The sequence below is a fragment of the Salvia miltiorrhiza genome, chromosome 3 (assembly GCF_028751815.1).
Source record: "Salvia miltiorrhiza cultivar Shanhuang (shh) chromosome 3, IMPLAD_Smil_shh, whole genome shotgun sequence".
Classification (NCBI taxonomy): domain Eukaryota; kingdom Viridiplantae; phylum Streptophyta; class Magnoliopsida; order Lamiales; family Lamiaceae; genus Salvia; species Salvia miltiorrhiza.
Window position 1 is genome coordinate 54,527,593 of NC_080389.1, and position 21,633 is coordinate 54,549,225.

The 21,633-nt window shown below is 32.1% G+C and overlaps 1 protein-coding gene and 1 pseudogene across 1 annotated transcript; both read left to right on the forward strand.

The window, feature by feature from the left end:
• The first annotated feature begins 8,561 nt into the window (after positions 1-8,561).
• LOC131019008 (3-ketoacyl-CoA synthase 5-like) lies at positions 8,562-12,344 on the forward strand (annotated as a pseudogene).
• Positions 12,345-16,851: 4,507 nt separating this feature from the next.
• On the forward strand, positions 16,852-18,863 carry LOC131014470 (xyloglucan galactosyltransferase XLT2-like). Its single transcript, XM_057942465.1, has one exon. The coding sequence runs from the start codon at positions 17,165-17,167 to the stop codon at positions 18,641-18,643; it is 1,479 nt and encodes a 492-aa protein (XP_057798448.1). The 5' UTR covers positions 16,852-17,164; the 3' UTR covers positions 18,644-18,863.
• The last annotated feature ends 2,770 nt before the right edge of the window (positions 18,864-21,633 follow it).

A 21,633-nucleotide genomic window follows, 5' to 3' on the forward strand; every position in this document is an offset into this window, starting at 1 on the left:
TAGTAGCTCAAGGGTTTTCGCAGAGACCTGGAATTGATTTTGATCAAACATATTCTCCTGTTTTAGATGGCATAACATTCCGCTATTTGATATATCTGGCATCATCAATGAATTTAGAAATGCAGTTAATGGACGTCGTGACTGCATATTTATATGGGTCACTAGACGCTGATATCTATATGAAAATCCCTGAAGGATTCAAAATTCCTCATATGAAGGAAAATGAAACTCGTGACATGTATGTGTGAAATTAGAAAAATCGTTGTACGGTTTAAAACAGTCAAGAAAGATGTGGTATAACCGACTTAGTGAATTCCTCTTGAAGAAGGAATATGTGAATAATGATATATGCCCTTGTGTGTTCATTAAAAGATCACAAAATGGTTTTTGTATCGTTTCTGTTTATGTTGATGATATAAATATAATTGGAACACGCAAAGAGGTCGAAGAAGCTCGTTCATGCTTAAAGATGGAGTTTGAAATGAAAGACTTGGGTAAAACTAAGTTTTGTCTCGGCCTGCAGATCGAACATCTCCCTGAAGGAATTCTTGTACACCAGTCAACTTATGTGAGTAAGATTTTAGAGAAATTCTATATGGATAAATCACATCCACTTAGCACACCTATGGTTGTTCGATCACTAGAAATAGATAAGGACCCATTCAGACCTAAAGAAGATGATGAGGATATTTTAGGACCAGAAGTTCCTTATTTGAGTGCAATTGGAGCACTACTTTATCTCGCAAATTGCACAAGGCCTGACATAGCATTTGCGGTTAATTTGCTAGCAAGATTCAGTGCTTCTCCTACACGAAGACATTGGAATGGTGTTAAACACATACTTCGTTATCTTCAAGGTACAAAAGATCTTGGTTTGTTCTATCCAAGAAACCAAGACATGACATTGGTAGGCTATGCGGATGCTGGTTATTTATCTGATCCCCATAACGCTAAATCTCAGACCGGTTATGTTTTCCTCTGTGGTGGTACAGCTATTTCTTGGAGATCTGTTAAACAGACTCTAGTTACTACATCCTCAAACCACTCAGAGATTATCGCTTTACATGAGACCGCTAAAGAATGTGCATGGTTAAGATCATTGATACAACACATTCGCGGATCTTGTGGTATTGCGGATGATAAATCTCCCACTGTCCTATATGAGGACAATGCTGCTTGTGTTGCACAAATGGATAGCGGGTACATTAAAGGAAATTTAACAAAACATATATTACCTAAATTCTTTTACCCGCATGAGCTCCAGAAGAGCGGCGAAATTAAAATAAATAAAATTCGCTCTTGTGATAATCTGGCAGATTTATTCACAAAATCCCTTCCTACATCAACTTTTGAAAAACATGTGCATAATATTGGAATGCGTAGGCTTAGTAGATTATTAATTTGAGGGGGAGCGAATTCATTATGCCTTGAAGGTGTATTTTTGTTGTACTCTTTTTCCCTTACTAAGTTTTTTCCCATTGGGTTTTCTTAGTTAAGGTTTTTAATGAGGCAACAAATGCAACACAAAGTTATATATATCACATGTGCTCTTTTCTTTGACTGTTTTTTCCCACAGGGTTTTTTCAGCAAGAGAGGCATGTACATAATCAAGTAATGTCCAAGGGGGAGTATTGTAAATAATATTATTTATTATATATTGTACATTACTTATTCACATATATATATATATATATATATATATATATATATATATGTGTGATGGAACCGGTGAGAGACAGTTAATGAGAATACAGAATCTGTTTTTCTCTCTTCTTCCTCTCCTTCACTTATCTCTCTGAATCTTCCATTCTTTACTTTGGAATTGCTTGTTCAAGGGGATATTGATATTACAACAAAATACTAATTATTATATTATTCAGTCAACATGCATGTGCATACAATTTAATAGTTAATTAAATTGTTTAGTGGTCCAGAACTCCAATTCGTGAACGGTAAAAGCATTGGAAGCTAACTCACTTTTTTTTTAGAATTACATATTATATTTTTTGATAATTAAATAAGTAATTTATAAATAATCGTATGTGTAGACTTCTCACGCGAGTCATTGGATACCTCAATAAGCTAACTCATTTATTTAGTCATATATTATAGTCTGGTGTAGAAGAGTAAATGAATCACATATAAGCGTTCTCACTTCTCAAGTTCCAAGTATTGGAGTTGAAATGTTTAAAATTATGGTCAGAGTAGCGAAACGAGGCCTTGTTCTAGTGGTAAAGTGAAGGCACCCAAAAACTCTCATTTATGAAAAGTCTTGAATTCAATCCCATTTGCGAGTATTTAAGCCATCTATAGGAAAGGGATATTAATTTTCTCGTTCGCTATAATCGTTCATGAAAATATCAATTTTGATGCCTATAAATGATTAGTATATATTATGTAGAGAAACCTATACATTAAATATATATTTGATAATTTAATATATAAGTATGAGAATAATAAATTTATCACTTTGTACTATTTGAAAATAATATAACGTTTGAGAATAATATCAGCATATCACTTTTTACTATATTTTATCACTTTAACATTAAAGTTTGAAAATAACATTATATTAATATTAGAGCCTAAAACATTATAGTAATATTTGATACTTGGAAGTTGAATTTGACACTTTCTTTTTTGTTATTTTTCTCTTCTTTATTATTTGTATTCGATCTTCTCTTAAATTAATTTAAAAAATATCTAATTATGTTATTGATCACTACTTTCTTAGCAACAAAACCTGCAACTAACACAGTGTAATTGTAGTATAAATAGTAAGCATAGTATCATATCTACGAGGACTAATAAACAAAATCACTCTATGTAATCCTAATAAAACTCTAACAATATTCTGGAAAACTCAAATAAGATGAATGAAGTAAAATTAAAATCAAAACAAAGCAAATAAAATAGGAGAATAACTCAAATAATAAAAGACTCAGACCCTAGAAATGTATTATCGTTAATCAAACACATGCATTCAACCATTGATTCAATTACCAATTTTAATTCAGCCTTGATGAAAGATCTCTATACTATTCATAATTTTTTCTAACGAACAACTATGAAAATAGATTAATAAATTCTCCATATCATTCAAGTCTCAAGAGAATAAATTAACTCTCAATAGCACACAAATAATAGTTTCCTATAGCCCGCCTATCATATTCAATTCTCAAGGCATAACTATATCATGAATAGAAGTGGGACGGTACGGTATACCTTAATAAATTCTTCATACCTTATGTCTTACATTTACCTTCGGTATACCTTAAATTATGGTATAGAAAATAATACTCCATCCGTCCCCAAAATAAGTTCCTCTTTAAGGACGGCACAAGTTTTAAGGAAAAGTGGTAAAGTGTATTGATAGTGAAGAAAAATATGTTATAATTAGTATTGGTATTGGTGAAAAAGTGAAAAGTAAGAATAAATAAAGTATTATTAGTGGTGGGGTAGTTGTCCAAAAATGGAAAGAAAGAAAGAGGAACTTATTTGGGGACGTCCCAAAAATGAAAAAGAGGAACTTATTTCAAGGACGGAGGGAGTAATAATTAGTATTATTATAATAATAAAAATAATAATACTTTACTCTGGTATATCGTAATATCCAGTATATACCGGTATACCGGGAATAAGGTATCATACCTTATTCCGGTATATATCTTTAATAAGGTATTTATTGATTTTTTCAGTATATACCGCGGTATCGGTATACTTCGGTATCAGAAAAATTCATACCTTTACCTTATCGTAAATCTTTGGTACGGTATCATACCTTACCAAACAAAATCGGTATACCTTAAGTTTGGTATTTTACAGTATTTTTCGGTACGATATGGCCGGTATACCGAATTTTCAGTAGATTTCTCCAGCTCTAATCATGCATTCCTGAATCGGCTGAACAATTATCACATTCAAGACTCAAACTGAACAACTAGACATGCAAATTATTGATCAGGTAATTCACAAGAAATAAAACACCATGAATCATGAATCACAAGCTGGAAGGCAAATTGATATCAATAAATCAAACACACATATTCAATTAACTATGTACAAACCTTAGGTTCAGATAAAGAAATTAGTCAGACATCACAAAAGAAATCAAAAGCATAATAAAAACGAAAGCAATAGAAATGATTAAAATTGATTAAACCCGGAATGAAATATGAATAACAACTTGAATGTTGAAGTCTTCAATCTTGCAGGAAAAAAATTAATCTAAGCTATAGAATTCTAAATGTAAAACTGAAAAAATAGGAAAATAAGGAGAAAAGAAGTGAAGAAAGGTGTCTAATAGGTCAAAAAAGGACCAATATACAAGCACAAGGGAAAAATACGGTTTAGAGCTCGTAAAACACTAAAAAAAGGCCTAAAAATCAACTTCTCGGGCGCTCGGCGGCGACCACTGCACTCATCACGCAAAATAGCCTTTTTCTGGCGACCCAGTTGGCGTCGCCGACTCTCCGGCGGTCACCGGCTGCCGTGCAAAATCCCTTCTTCATGCGGCGATCACCGGCGATTCCGCTGCTGCGCGCGACTTTCTTGTTTCGGCATATCTCCCTCGTCCAAATTTCAATATACGATCCGTTTGCATTCACGAACTCGTATCGAGATGATCTACAACTTCTATTTCATATCATTCTTTTAGATTCGACTTCAATATTTCCATAAATTCCATCAAAGTTCAGCAAGTATTATATTTCACAAGATAGAGCAATATAAGTACAAATAACTATCCCACACCTATTTTTCTATAAAATTGACATCATATCAACATTAAAAACTATGTAAACACGAGTATTATCAGTTATAATATAAAATTATCAATTTTCCATAGATGAATGACATTATAAATAAAACTAGTATTACTTCCGTGCGATGCACGGTGATACCTACTTAATTAAAATAGTAAAAAAAATATTTTTTTAAAATATTATGTTTAGATTATAAAATTCTATTGTATTATTTTATAAAATAGCTCTAATAACGATAATAACATTAAATGAAGATGAAACCATCTTATAGTTGGAGGCTAATCAAATGAATGATGAGGATTTTGACAAAAACTTTTTATCTAATGATTATTATTATTTATTTAAAATTTTCATCAACATTTCTAGATATTTTTCTTTCAAATTTTCTATTAGTCTTGAAAGAGTTTTTGAAACTTTTAATTACTTTTTACTAATTTGCATTTAACAACATGTTTTTTTTAGGCATTAATTGACTGTAAATCCACAATGTAATTAGTGAATTTTGGTATTTTTTCAACTATATACAGTTGTAATATAAATACATAAACTTTAGCCCATTTCAAAATTTGCCCTGAATAATTTCGTTCAAATTAAAAAATATATGACAAAATTAAAGATGATATAATATATACACATTGTATTAAAATAACTTACACAAAATCTCCTGTACACCCGGGTGTACGGTACACCCAGAGTATTAGTATCATTTCGATAATATGATAGTGTCATTTCAATATAGTGTTAGTGTCATATAACATGATAGTGCCATTTGTAAAACAAATAATGTTAGTGTTAGTGTCATTTACATCCCGGTGTACATACCACCCGGGTGTACAAGTGACCACCTCAATAACTTATACAAAATTTCTACTGAAATATATACAGTACTAAAATATATACATATGTAGTTTGGCTCCCGTGCGAGAAATATTATTTTTTTATAATAAAATATTATTTTAAAGTATTATGTAGATTTAAAATTTTAATTTTTTATTAATGTTAAAAATTTTATGTTGTACAATATATGAGTAGGAACATTTATTGCTCGTTCTTTCAAATAAAAATTATATATTGTTGATGTTGTTAGAGTAGGACGAGTAAGTGTTTAAAATGATGTCTTGTATTGGAACATCAAATGCTTTAAGTAATATATCCTCAAGGAGATGGGTAGATGCATAATCATCATTATCACCACTACTTGTTACATCTCTAATTCCTACATTTGCTGAACATGCGTGACCATTTTATGACCATTTTATACAAAAATATGTACTATATATTCCATTTTAAAAAATTATATATAATATAACTATTACCTATATCATATTTAAGAGATTAAAAATAACTAATCCAATAAATTATAGAACTATGATTATGTTATAATTAATTTTTTAAAATTATAATTGATACACAATCATAATGTTTGATTAATCTTAAATTTTAAATATTTTACATATGTTGATTAAATATTTAAGAAATAATAAATAAATATCTTAAAGTACAGTTTTAATCATAAATCTTATCAATATAAATATTTTAATAATATTATAATTATTTATTGAACTGTTTGTTTACATTTTATTCGTAAATATAAAATATTTAAAAGATAAAAAATGAACTAATACTTTAATTGGGGCAACATGAAAAATTACAATAAAAAATTTCATATAATCTGAAGTAGACGAAATTAAAATTAAATAAAAAAAAGATTATTTCTAAAAATAGTAAAGTGATTTTGGCGGGAAAACATAACTTACTATTTATACAAGTGGTTGAGCTTTTATATATATAGATATAGATTAATAATGAAATTGAAATTATGGCTTCAAGAATAACGAATGAGTAACATTATTTTGTAATCCTTTCATTATGTATTCGTTCTTTTATAAAAAAAAATAAGAGATTTGTTGTGTGTGTTATTAGTCAAGGAGTAGATCGATTAATTAAATCTAAATATTTTGAATTTGAGTTCATCGTAACTCGATTTTTAAATTTATTTATTTAATTATAATAATTAGAGAGAGAGAGAGAGGAAGAAATGAGCATCTTTTATGTGCATCAATAAGCAATTTACACCATACGTCAAAATATTGTTTTCCTAAATTTACCGTCCCAGGCTCCCAGCGAACTAATTAACCCCTAAACCTTCGACCAAAATTTTCTATCCAAAGAAAATCTAGCTCAATTGGTCCATACTAAATAGCATGACATCCCATGCTCTATATATATATAGAGAGAAATGTTAAACAGATAATGCTAAATATTTAGATAATAGAGAATTCGTGAAACAAAAATGAATAAATGTATAAATTTGATGAACAAATCAAAGTACCGCATGAACAACAATTTGCCCCAGGTTCGAATCCTGTTGGTGGCGAGTTTTTCTCTTTTTTTACCAAGTATTAGAGCATCCACATCCGTTGAGTTAGTTGTTGGCTCATTCATGGATAAGATTACTTATGAGTCAATGTCTTGCATTGGAGAGACTCATCCAATTGACTTGTACTCCCTCCGTCCCGGTTTTTGGTATTCAGTTCAGAACGGCACGGGTTTTAATAAAGTGATTGATGTGTTGTGAGTGGAATAAGGGTCCCATATTTTATGTGAGGGTAAAAATAATTAAAGTGGAGTAAGGGCCCCACCTACTTTGACCAAAAATAGAAATGGATACTAAAATGTGGGACGGCCAAAAAAGGAAAGTTGGATACTAAAAGTTGGGACGGAGGGAGTATTTATTAGTCGATGTCCTGCATTGGGGAGACTCATCCAATCGACTCATATCCATTAGATTTTAAAAAAAAATGGCGCATGCATTGCACATGCATGCACAAAATAACGGATGAGTCCGACTCATCCATATCCGTCGTACATCGCATGAATAAATGTAGCATTAAACTAGTATCCCCTGACCCCTGTCCTATTATTATTGTCTCACTTACTATTTTGAGTTGTGTTATTATTATTATCTCTTTTTCATAAAACGTAATTAACCTTCAAAAGTTGTGAATCTTATTATTTTTAATTAATTTATATCTTATTTTTAATTTTCGTACTAAAAAATTTCGGACATTAATAACAGATCGAATGAACGATGTGAGTAATATCTCAAAGCGGACCTCGAAAAAAAAAATCTCAACCCATAAACAAGCCAGTACCAGCTTCCGGAACAGAAGTTGAAAAAGTGCATCCCACGTGGTTGGGGATGGGGCGCGTGACGCACAAGCGAGTGGGGGACGCGACTTGGAGGAATTTACTATGCGCCTATATTTCACGGTTTTACTCATATAAATTATTTTTATTTTGGATTATTTTAAAGTATAGTCCAAACTTAGTTGAGGAAACGTTTGAGATAGATCTCATAAATAAAAGAAATTGAAAAGTGTTTATCAATTTAATTTGGGCTAATTAACTTAATTGTACGTAAATACATTATTTTTTGCTAAAATTTATTTTTTATGTTTACTTAGAAAAATTCAATAAAATATATGAACCTTATTAGTTGTTCAATTTTGACTCCGATAAACCAGATAAATGCCATGTGGACATCATATATCCACGTAGATATCATGTCATTTTCGGTGAGCTACGTAGATGCCATGTCATTTTTAACTTGGGAAAGATAAAATCGAAGTCAAAATTGAACAACTAATAAAGTTCATATATTTTGTTGAACTTTTCTAAGTACGCGTTAAAAATGAATTTTGACTAAGTTGTTGTATCTACATGTAACTATCCCATTTAATTTAAATAATTTATACTTAATTTTTTTCAAAATGGATAAACCTATCTATAGAGTAAATGCGGTCTGTTTAACATTATTATCGCATTAACTGAAATTTACCATTTTTTAATTTTACCATGCTGCATTTTAGAAAATTCTTTTTGGACCTTTTTTTTGGCACGTCGCCACAATCATTGCTCTGACCACATCTATTATTGTCGCTGCAGCCTATCCAGACAACTAGCTTCAGTTTTCACCAACTATTTAAGTTTTCAAATCTAGTTCAATTTGTTTAGCTAATTGTTGGAACGCATGATTTAAGCGGGGTTTATTTGTACTAAGTGAAACACAATAGTTTTTTGGCACAAATATGCGAATGAGATTCATTCGTAAGTGTTGATGCCATAGTCCTTGGCACGAATGATACGAATGAGGTTAATTTGTACCTAGTATTGTGCACCAGTTGTTGGAACGAATGGGGTTCATACCATTTTAGAAAATTCTCCCTACCAAAATTCTTTTTGAACCTTCTTTTTGGCACGTCGCTACAATCGTTGCTCTGACCACATCTATTATCGTTGTCGCAGCCTGTCCAGACAGCTAGCTTCAGTTTCCACCAACTATTTAAGTTTTCAAATCTAGTTCAATTTGTTTAGCTAATTGTTGGAACGAATGATTTAAGCGGGGTTTATTTGTATTAAGTGAAAAGAAATAGTTTTTTGGCACAAATATGCGAATGAGATTCATTCGTAAGTGTTGATGCCATAGTCCCTGGCACGAATAATACGAATGAGGTTAATTTGTAACTAGTATTGTACACCAGTTGTTGGAACGAATGGGTTCATACGTACCATTTGCAGCCAAAACAAGAGCAAAAATAGTCAAAACTCTCCAGATTTATTCTTACGCAAAGTAGATTTATGTTATTGTTCATTATACTCATACAATACGATAATTCCAACACAAAAATGCCACAATAAATCTATTAGTAGCTTATTTAGGGGGCTACAGAGGGTTTTTAATTAGTAGGTTGAGTCCACTGTTAATAAGTAATTAGCTAGTGAATTTTTGCTAAAAAAATTAAATATTATTAATTAGTGAAACGTTCCAATAAAATAAGTGAAACATTACTAATGAAATAGTGGGAATACTACCTTCATTTTTAAATAAGTGTCATATGACACAAAATTACATATAATAAGGAGGAGTATAATTTACATGCATACCATTAATTATATTTTCTAACTTCAAAATTTTATTTAATTATAATATTAAAATATTGGTAAAATTGAAAGTTTAGCTTAATTTTACTCTAAATTTTCATAATATAAAAAGGGAAAAAAAAATTATACATTATACTATAATACTTATTTGAAGAGAGAGGGAGTATACCGCATGCATTAGTAGTATGATTCGCATTGTGTTACGTAATTTATGGAGTATTGCACAAGTGCCAACTTATGTAGTGCACATTTCGATTGAGTAACGAGTGCAGGTGTCCTTTAAAATTAAAATAAATTTTAAGGTCGACCGACACAAAGCAGCCAACTAATATACGAAGAAAAGGTCCAACTGCACCGCTGAGAATTCTGTGTTGATTGGGCATTTCTAGTAAGAGTACCTCTTAAAATTGTACCTTTATCTCATTAAATTTAATTTAATAGTAATAAAAAATAACTCCAGGTATTAACCTTTGGCGATATGGAGCCATTAGTAGTTGGAGCTAACATGGATATTAATCGCATGTTCAATTCCTAATGGAGCAATTAGTACTTGGAGCTCACGTGCATGTCCCTATTCATACTTTGCGTGTGGGCGACCATTGTCGCTAATTATTCATCAACTATTGCTTACTTGTTGGTGTTACGTGCATTAACTTAAATAATCTTTAATTATACTTGATTATCTGAGCGTTATATTATATCTCAATTGTACTATTTGTCTCGATAAAAATGAATGGCTGGGATACAATTTCTATTCCACTATTCATCAACTCAAAATGAAAATTGATTGATTATAATGTATTCACTGGCGAATCCAGGGGACTTCTCCCAAATTTTGAGTTTTTTCATAATAATAATAATAATAAGAATAATAATACCATAATACATCATTTTAATAATTGTAGCATAATTGTCCACGCTTATTGTTTAACACTTACTTTGGTTTGTTATATTAATTTATTAAATTTGAGTTATTTTTATTCGCTTTCCCTTTCTTAGTTAATTTTCAATATTAAGTTTGAGTTAATCCTCAAATTAAAGTAAAGATTATGAACTATTAACAATATTTGTTAGTTTATTTTTCATAGAACATTAAATAGTTTTTTTAAAAATGCATAGAGATAGCTCTTTATGTGCTTTCAATATATTTGTCGTTTAGTTAATAGAAATATTACAATTATTTATTATAGGGTTAAATATCAAATACAACCCCAAGGTTGTCAACTTTGGAGCAAAAATAACCCTATGATAATATTCATTGCATTTAATACCATAGGATCTCGATTAGTATGCAAATTAATCTATCTACCCAACATATACGTTAAATGTCATTCAGAAAATAAATTTTATTTTGCTTAAATTTGTGGAGGCTCAAAGATAATCCTAAAAGTGTCGACTTCCAAATGCACATCCTCAAACGCTCCAGCCTCGGCCAGGAGACCAGCCTTCTTTTGGCCATCCACTACATCTCCCCCACACCTATCATGGACGCCGCCCGCAGCGAGGCTCATATCGTTATCTTCTCCACCATCGACTCCCTCATGCACAAAATCGCCATCAAGCTTAAAGACATCGATATTCTTATAATCAATTGCACCCTCTTTTCCCTCACACCATCTCTCTCTGCCATGATCATTAACAAATACAATTACAACCTCTCTAGCATGGGCACTACTAAAGCAAGAGAAAAGAATTGTATTAAGTATTTAGAATAGTGTGTCTTTACAATGGCAAGCATATCTCCTATTTATAGGCGTTTACAATAGGGATAAAATGGTAATTTCACGCACGATGTCGACCCCGGTAGTTAGGAGGAATCTTCGAGGTTGTCAGTGACCGGTATACCTTCAATTTTTTCCAGCACTGAAGCTTTCTTCCTGGATACATCAGCCCTGCTCAAATCCGCGGGTTACCTCTTTGCTGCTTTATTTCAGATCTGTCCTTCGATCCGCCCCCTTTTCTCTGATCACGTCAGCCCTGACACCCTTAGTGGTAGAATTATCTTGAAATGGCCCTGAAGCTTCTGCCTTTCACGCTTTCCTCCAAAAATACTATTCAAGCTCTTTTACTCCCTTCCATTCCCAGCGCTGATGACTCCGGTGCTGCCAGGTTTGCCTTACGCATATTTTACTCCTCATCAGGCTGCAACGCCAGATTGATTTCAATTGACATAGCTAGGGATTTGCTACAGGGATTCTAATGCGTTTGTCATCGACACTAAGATTATTATCCCTAATTATTACAAGGGCTCAGAGCGCACAACACTTATCCTAGACTGCCTCTTTCGTATGGGCGGTGCGATTAGAGGCGTACAAGTGCGTGTACGAGCCAGAGGATCCCTGGGGAAAGGTCAACATAGACCTATTGAAAGATCTTATGGTGGTTACCTGCGAAGCGCTGAAGTCAAACATCACGATAATCGGCCCCTCGATCCTCTCGGCGTCGAAGATGCTCCTCTACTTCTTCATTCTAATTGTCGGGGGGCAGGCGGTGATCAACGAGCTACAGAAGAACCTACACATGTTGGTGGAGCATGTGGAGGCATCGCGGATGACACTCCACCTCTTCAACAACACCTCATCGTCGCTCTGGTACGAATCAGAGTATATTCAGGCCAAGGGGAGGATGAAGAAATGAGATAAAATTTGCATATCTCGCTTATAAACATTGGAATGGCCCTATAGATTATATATATATATATATAGACCGAGTGAAAATTTAAAGTGCCCTATTCCTTAAGTTATATATGAAAAATGTTCTCTTTTATAAACATAAGCTTCATATGCCATATTCTTTAAATACCCTTGATGTTGATGGGTTTGCTTGGTTTTTTCTAAAAGTCTTATACATTTGACCGATTTGACAGTTATTAGTCAAGAGTACATGTGACCGATGGGTGACTAGATTAGGCGGTCAGATCACCGGACGGTCACATAATTTTATCGGCTGGATCATTTGACCGGTCGGTAAAATCATGTGACCGCCCGGTGAAATAATTTGACCGCCTGGGCGGTTACATGTACTATTGACTGATAGCTGTCAAATCGGTCAAATGTGTAAGAATTTCACAAAAAATCAAGCAAACCTATCAACATCAAAGTGTAAAATAGGTTCTTCACATAATTTGGGCATAAAATGCTTAAGTTTATAAAGTAGGACATTGTTAACATACAACTTAAGGAATAGGGCATTTTTTCCTATTAACACACACACACACATATATATATATATACATATTAACGTCCGTTTGGTAGATAGATTAATTTGAACGCGGCCGCCCTACTAATTGAGATTGTGGTATTAAACTCGATGAACATTGCCATAGGGTGGGTGCCCCAAAGTTGACAACCTTCGAGTTTTATTTGGTATTTAACCATTTATTATAGTAAGTGACTGAGTTCTAATCCTATGTCCATTTAAATTTAATTTAGACACAAAAATACAAACTGTACGAACTGCCCAAAATTATTGGTTGGGGGGTTATGCTCCAATACCCACATATAATAATACCCTCAAATCTCATATCTCAATAAGTGCAGTTCATCCTATTAATAAAATTTGGATCTGCCCCTAAATGTATTGATTCATGATTAGTAATATTCAGTTAAAATTTTGTAACCATCATATTGTATATCCAAATGTATTGTTCTGTGCCTCTTTATTTAATAAGATTATGAATCCATAGAAAAAGTTGAGTGTGCATATGTTGATTTAATAATAAACTGGTTAATATTTAGATCAAATATCTAAAATTTGAGTTTACTGTCACATATCATTTAAAATTATTTATTACTAATTGATAAAAAGAGAGTTAGAATTAATTCAGGCTCAAATGTAACGCAAGGAAAACCTATAGACAACTAGGCTAAACATTTAAGGTGCGTTTACTTTGATGGATAAATTTATCATGAGAAAATGAGGGATAACAAAAGCTTATGCCTTTAAATATCTCCTTTCTTTTCTCACATTTTACACAGAAGAGAAGTTCGTCATTTTTCCTTCCTTATTTTAACTTCAAGGAGAAATAATATTATCACACCAAAATTAGAGGGATAAAATTATCTCTATTGAAATGAAAATAAGAAAGGAAAAATGATGAATTTTTCTTTTGTGGAAAAAAAAGATGACATTTAAAGGCATAATTTTTGTTATCATTTCTTTCTTTTTTTCATGATAAATTTATGGGTTACTAGCCTGTAAATACACAAATTTTTCGCATTTTTTGAAATTTAACATGACTTTTATTTTCTGCCTATAAATACACGACCTTAGCATGTTTTCTGATTTTTGACACTAGCAAGAAAAAACTCTAATTTATTGTTGACGTGAATGCCGTAATACCACGTCATTCACTCTCCAATCAAATAATGAATACAACTACTCTATTCAAATGCATATTCCGTAATCCAAGTCTTGTATTTACATGCTAATAACCCTAAATTTATCCATCAAAGTAAACGCATCCTTAAGAACTTATGTTCCAAGTTCCAACTTTGTTCGCTTTCTCTAACTTCAAAATCATTCGTCGGTGATACCTACACGTTTAGCGGCATGTCAAAAATACATACATTACACATATTCAATACATAAATAAAATATAAGTTATTATTCAGAAGAACCATACACAGTACATAAATAAAATATAAGTTCATTATTCAGAAGAACCAAACCGACTAAAGGTAGGACTTCACTTTCTTAGAAATCAAGTTCACAACTTTAGTGTGTGCGTGTATTGGCCAAACGGTAAAGGATTAATGCCCAAGGCCAAAGGCCTTGACTTCAAGTCTTATGTGGCGCAACCTTTCAAGATTTCTTTATTTAATACTGGATTCATCTTTTGTGAATTGTTGTGTTAATATTTAATAAATTCAAATTATTTTAAATTCACAAATAACTTAACATTTCACCCCCATTTAGGACATATTATCAAATATTCTTTAAAATTTTCTTTATTAAATTGCATTTTAAAATTCAAATTCAATCTTACATTAATTAAAAACTAAAATTACATTAAAAAATCCAACATCAATTGAAAGTTAAGATGTAATTAAAAAATATTACAATAAATTTTATTTTTATCTTATCCTTATATTTAAATGCATTTTTAGATTAAAATAAATATTGAATTTTAACAACAAATGATAATAAAAATAATTAAAAATTAAATAGAAAATTAGAATTAAAACTATTTGAAAATTGGAAGCTACATAATGTTGATTTTGTATTGAATCACACATTGAAAAGTGTATGAATATCTACAATGTGTATAGTGCAATATAAAAAAAAGTTACATTAAGTTGATTTTGTATTGAATCCCACATTGAAAAGTGTAGGTTTCTCTACAATGTGTAGTGCACTATAAAAAGAGAAGCTACATTAAGTTGATTTTGTATTGAATCCCACATTAAAAAGTGTAGGTTTTTTTAATGTGTAGTACACTATAAATAGCGAAGCTACATTTATTTAAAATTAAAATTAAATATTAAGTTTTAAATGATTTTTTTTATAAAAAATATTGATTATAAAAATAGTAATTTTTTTTATATGCATCTTTCTCTCTCCTCTGGCACATCGGCCATGCAAAACCGTGCAAAGCTCGCTCCTATCCAACTTGGCAATGGCAGGGGGCTTGCGCGAGTCGGGCGCGCGCTCGCTCTGCTAGCCAGCGGATGCTCTTATAATCTTGTTTTTGGTAATAATTGCCAAACTTACGAAAAAATTCAAATGAAGCTTTATGAAAATTCAACCTAGGATGCAAATATTTGAACTTAAAATTTAATTCACAAATACTTAAAACTACATTCACCGTGTTAATAATTTATGTATATTGTTCAATCATTTATATTGTTTTTATCCGTCCAAAGATGAATATTGGATCCAAATGCATGGGTTAAAACTTAAAAGCGCTTGTTTGACATCTTTGGGTAGGAATCCGGCGAAATGTTTTAATAATCCTAATTGTATGGACTATTTAATTTTGGTAATATGTCAGACTCAATAGAATATATTACTCCATAAGATTGGAATAGAGTCAATAGACCAAATTGTAGTCCGGACCGCCTTTGACACATTCAATATATCTGAGAGGGTGGGTGCAGGAAAAATTACAATACTATAAAATGGGATAAGAAATCGATAAAACTTAGTAAACAAATCGATATGCAAACATTAAATTAATTCAAACTTAGACGAAACAATCTGAACATACTTCGATAAGAATTTATGTTAATTTTGAAAGACCCACCTACACTCCCAGATAGACCCACCTACACTCCCAGATAAGAAGTTAAAAATAAAAAAAAAACAACTTGGTGCAATTCGAATATGATCACTTAAGTAACTTCTTTTAAATTTTAAATTTTGAAATCAGATCTTTGTGTGCTAACAAAAAAAATTGTATTCTTATTATCGAATTTGTTTAGTATGCTAACTACTAAGATATTCATGAATTTTAATAGTAAAGTTAAAAAGAGAAATGAATTTAAAAGTCCATATCTCATTAATTAACTTAATTTAAGTAGACATCCACATATGTTCTAATATACTAAAATTCACATGTACGCTCGGAATAGTTCGATCTAAAATATTTATAATTTTTAATAATAAAATTAAAAGAGAAAAATGATTTAATATTCCACATCTCATTAATTAACATAAATTCAAGTAGACAATAACTTAAATCCACATCCATACTAACATACTCCCATGTCCCAACGAATCTTGACATGTTTGGTTTCAGCACGAGAATTAAGAAATTATATATTAATGTTTTAAGTGTGTAGGTAATAAAGTATAAAAGTGATAAATTAAGAGAGAGAATGTAATAAAGTGATAAAGTAGAAGAGAGAATGTAATTAAGACCCCTTATTTTTGGACCAATTATTAACTTATTTGGAAATGTGTCAAGATTCGTGAAACGGCCCAAAAAGAAATACGTGTTAAGGTTCGTCGGATGGAGGGAGTATTTTTTTTTGAGGGAATCTATACTAACATACTAAGATTCACATATACGCTCTGAGTCTGAATAATTCGATCTCAAATATTCTTGAATTTTAATAATAAAGTTAAAAAGAGAAATGAAATCAAAATTTCACACCTCATTAATTAGCTTAATTCAAGTAGACGGTAACATAATTTCACATGTCAATGATGTCATTAAATTAATTCAAGTAGACGGTAATTGCAATATGCAATTAATTAGCAGCATAAAGTTTAGTCAATAGTTGAAAGAATCCAAATATAGTGACACAATAAACAAGGTTTAGGACATATAATAAAGTTTAGAAAAGCAAGCAGAGAATGTGGACGCATAAATAGATGTCGGTTTGCGATAACCCAAAGTCGCACGCGTCCACACAACATTAGATCATCAAAAATCATAACCTTCAATTCCTCGAACTAACAAAATCATCCCCTCCGCCGCAACCGACGCACCTCTTCCGCCGCCGCCGCATCAGATGCTTCCCGCCTCCGACTCACCTCCGCTCTACTCAAAACCCAAAACCCCCGACATTTTGGACCACCGTAAAGTTTCCTACCTAGCCTCCCTGAAACCCTACTTCTCCCTCCACCACCGCCGCACATGGTTCTTTCTCGCCGTCCTCCTCCTCCAGCTCCTCCTCCTCCTCTCCGCACCTTCCCTCCCCTTCTCACTCTCCCCCCGCTCCTCCCCGGCCCTCAATTCCGCTAACTCCACTTCCGCCGACACAATTCTTGATTCTTCGGCGATCTGCCCGCACGGAAAAGTCTATGTCTACGACCTCCCTCCGCAATTCAACACCGAAATCGTGAAAAATTGCGACGACATAAACCCCTGGTCGTCCCGATGCGACGCCCTCTCCAACTCGGGCTTCGGCATATCCGCCGCCGGCGGAATTTCAAGAATTGTGCCGGGAGACGTGAGCGGCGCGTGGTTCTGGACCGACCAATTCTCCCTGGAGCTCATCTACCACAACCGGATGCTCAATTACCGGTGCAGGACGGCGGAGCCCGAATCCGCCAGAGCGTTCTATATCCCATACTACATCGGGCTCGCAATTGAAAAGTCTCTGTTCAACAAGACCTCGACGACGGCGGAGCGCGACCGGCACTGCAATATGATGCTGGATTGGGTGGGCGATCAGGCGTTCTTCAAGAAATCCGGCGGGTGGGACCACTTCATCACGATCGGCCGCATCTCGTGGGACTTCCGGCGCTCTCGGCAGAGCAGTTGGGGCTCCAGCTGCTTCTACAAGCCGCAGATGCGTAACATCACGCGCCTCCTCATCGAGAAGAACCCCTGGGACTACTTCGACGTCGCCGTGCCGTACCCGACCGGTTTCCACCCCGGTTCGGCCGCCCACGTCTGGGCCTGGCAGGACTTGGTCCGCAGCCGCCAGCGCCGCACGCTCTTCTCCTTCGCCGGAGCCACGCGGGGGTTCATCAAGAACGATTTCCGGGGGATCCTGCTGAACCAGTGCTACTCCGAACCGGGTTCGTGCCGGGTCGTCGACTGCGGCGGTTCCAAGTGCGCCAACGGCAGCTCCGCCATATTGGAGGCGTTTCTCGACTCGGATTTCTGCTTGCAGCCCAGAGGAGATAGCTTCACTCGGCGGTCGATCTTCGACTGCATGCTGGCCGGTTCGATCCCGGTTTTTTTCTGGTACCGAACCGCCTACTTGCAGTACAAGTGGTTCTTGCCGGCTGAACCGGAAACTTACTCGGTTTTCATTCACCGAAATGAGGTAAAAAATGGGACATCCATTGTCGAGGTACTTAATAAGATTAGTAAAGAAAAGGTGAAAGAAATGAGGGAAAAAGTGATTGAATATATTCCGAAAATTGTATATGCGAATAATAATAAAGGTTTGGAGGGTATGAATGATGCATTTGATGTGGCTTTGGAAGGGGTTTTGAGCAGAGTGAAGGAGCAAGCACAAGGGTACAAATGGAAATGAAAAGAAAGTATTTATTTATTATTGATAGAGGCTACAATGATTTTTTGTAATTTATATTATTATACTCTAGGTTAGAGGGGGGAATTCGAAGGTTGGTGGAGTTGATTGTGTATAGCAGTGTAATATTTTTGTATCACTGCATAATGATACGATTATATTTAGAATAAGAATTGTAGTTTGGAATTATTTATATAATAATCCGCGTGTGTGTTTTATGGAATTCAAATCCAAATCCAAATCCAAGTTGATGTTTATGGCATGTAGACTGTAGTCGTACGTTTCGTCATACAACATTTTTCCTTACTTATATTGGCTGACACACTTAATTGTAGACGGGTCGTAATTTAATAAAGGGAAATTATATGGAGCCATAATTATGGCTGCCATAATACCCCTCAAATATTAATGATCTAATTTGAAGACTCATTTGTCCTCCATCCAAACCAAACGATTTCCCCCCTCCCCTACCCTAATTCACACAATTATTTTAGGAAATGATTCCTATTGAAACAAACGGTTTATTTCCCTTATTTAAATTAACAACTATTTTAGGAAATAAATTATTGATTTATTCCTAAAAATTTCAACTTTTGTTTTGAGGGACTGAAAAATTCCAACTAACATTAATAAATAGCATCAATTGTTTTGTTGAACTAATGTTGGCTAATTTTTGGATGATGGATAATCTTTAAAAAAATATTTTAGTGGGAGATGTTATATGAATATATTTAATTAATTATACGATTTTCAAGCTCATTATTAATCATGAAAAAATGAAACTATATTATAGTAGAGTATATATATATATATATATAATAGTGCAATTCAAAATAAAGACTATAAAAATATATCGATTTCTATTAAAATATATTAATGTCATAAATCTATCATATTGTTTGGTTGTTTTATAAAATGATAATATAATAGATAATAAAAGGTATATTAGTGAAATTCAAAATAAAGATTATCGATATAATGGTGAGAATAGTGTCGAACATTTACGATATTATTTGATTATTTTATAAAACTATACTATAATGTAAAAATAGTACTATAAGGTATTAGTGAAATTATAAATAAAGATTTAAAAAAAATAGATGAATCAATTAATGTAATAGTAAAAATACTAGTGTCACACACTAACCACGTTGTTTGATTATTTAAAAAAACTATACTATAGTGCAAAAAAAAAATGTATTAGCAAAATTAGAAATACATATTAGAAAATGATAGAAATTGATATAATGGTGAGAATTGTGTTACACAATGACAATAATGTTTGATTATTTCGTCAAATTGTAAGTTTTAGTGACACAATAATCACATTCACAAGGGACACTCAACACCCTATAAGGGTGCCCGATACCCATCACCCGACACTTAGTAAAGAGTTTAATGGAGTAAAATAAATAAAAAATGTATATTCATAAAATCAAATATTTTAATTGGTAAGCAATAACATATAAAATTAAATCACATAAATAAATAGATTAAAAATGTATTAATTTAAGCCTACAAAAATTAAATGTTTTAATTTGTAATGTTTTATGTTATTCACTATTTCAAATTTACACTAGTTTTAGCTGAAATCACTATACTTAGAAATAATAAAAAGTACTCCACTATACTTTTTTTATATAGATCATGTTGAATAATGTTGATATTATTTCATATAATAAATAAAAACGATAAGGAGTTTCTTAAAAGATTATATATATATATATATATATATATCAATTATTTTAATTTTATCTGCGTTCAAGATTATTGATATTAGTTTACATGATGGAAACAGATTACAAGGAATCTCTTATAAAACGTTTGTTTCATTAATTATAAAATACATTTTATTAAATGATTTTTTAATTTTAGTCAATTTATAATTTCATATATATCTTTTGCAAATTCAAAATTGTGATATATGTAAGGTTGATTATCAGTTTGTGATCAATATAATATTTTAAATATGTATAACAGTTTTGATGCATAACGCATTATATATAGATCATGCATAACGCATTATATATAGATCATATGTGAATAAAGTATTAACATTTTGAATTTTGTAGCAATATTTTTTTATTTTTAACACCATATGTCAAATTATAGTATGGTGGAATAACAACATATTAGTAAAATTTGAATGTTAACACTCAAATTTCAATATAAAGGATATAGAACTAACTATGAAAAGCGTCGCACATTGAGTTTTTAGTCAATTGTTCTTAGTAAAAAATAACACAAATTCTTCTGTGCACCCGCGTGTACAGTGTCATTTCGATAACATGATAGTGTCATTTAATGTTAGTGTCATTTCAATATAGTCTTAGTGTCATTTCGCGACAGTGTTATATATAACATAGTAGTGTTATTTGTAAAACAAAATAGTGTTAGTGACATTTCAAGATAGTGTTAGTGTTAGTGTCATTTTGCACCCCGGATGCACAGGGTACCATCTAAAAAAATAATTAGAAGTTAGTAAATTGGAATTAAATTAGTAAAATATAATATGAACTAGTTTATATATATATATATATATATATATATATAATTTAAGTCTTATAACATATAAAATATATAATAACACAGTTTGAGTTCAAATTGAAATAAGAAATTAAAAAAGAAACACTTATAACTATTACATACATACGACAAAAGAAAATGAAAAAAAAAATTAGAAGAATATTTAATAAAATAAAATTTTTGAGGCAAATTTAATAAAATAAATTAAAGATATAAAACAATAAATCAAATAGAACTAAAAAAAATAAGAAAAAAATACTACGTCTAAAAGGAATTGATATATCCTAAGACCTATCAAATGTCTAAAAGGAATTGATATATCCTAAGACCTATCAAATGTGCAAAAATAAATCAATTCATATTCGGTAAGTAACATAATTAGGAAAACATAGTATAATTAGTTTATATATAAGGAAATAATATTTATTATCAAAGAAAGGAAAGAAAATATATGGAGGGGTAACATT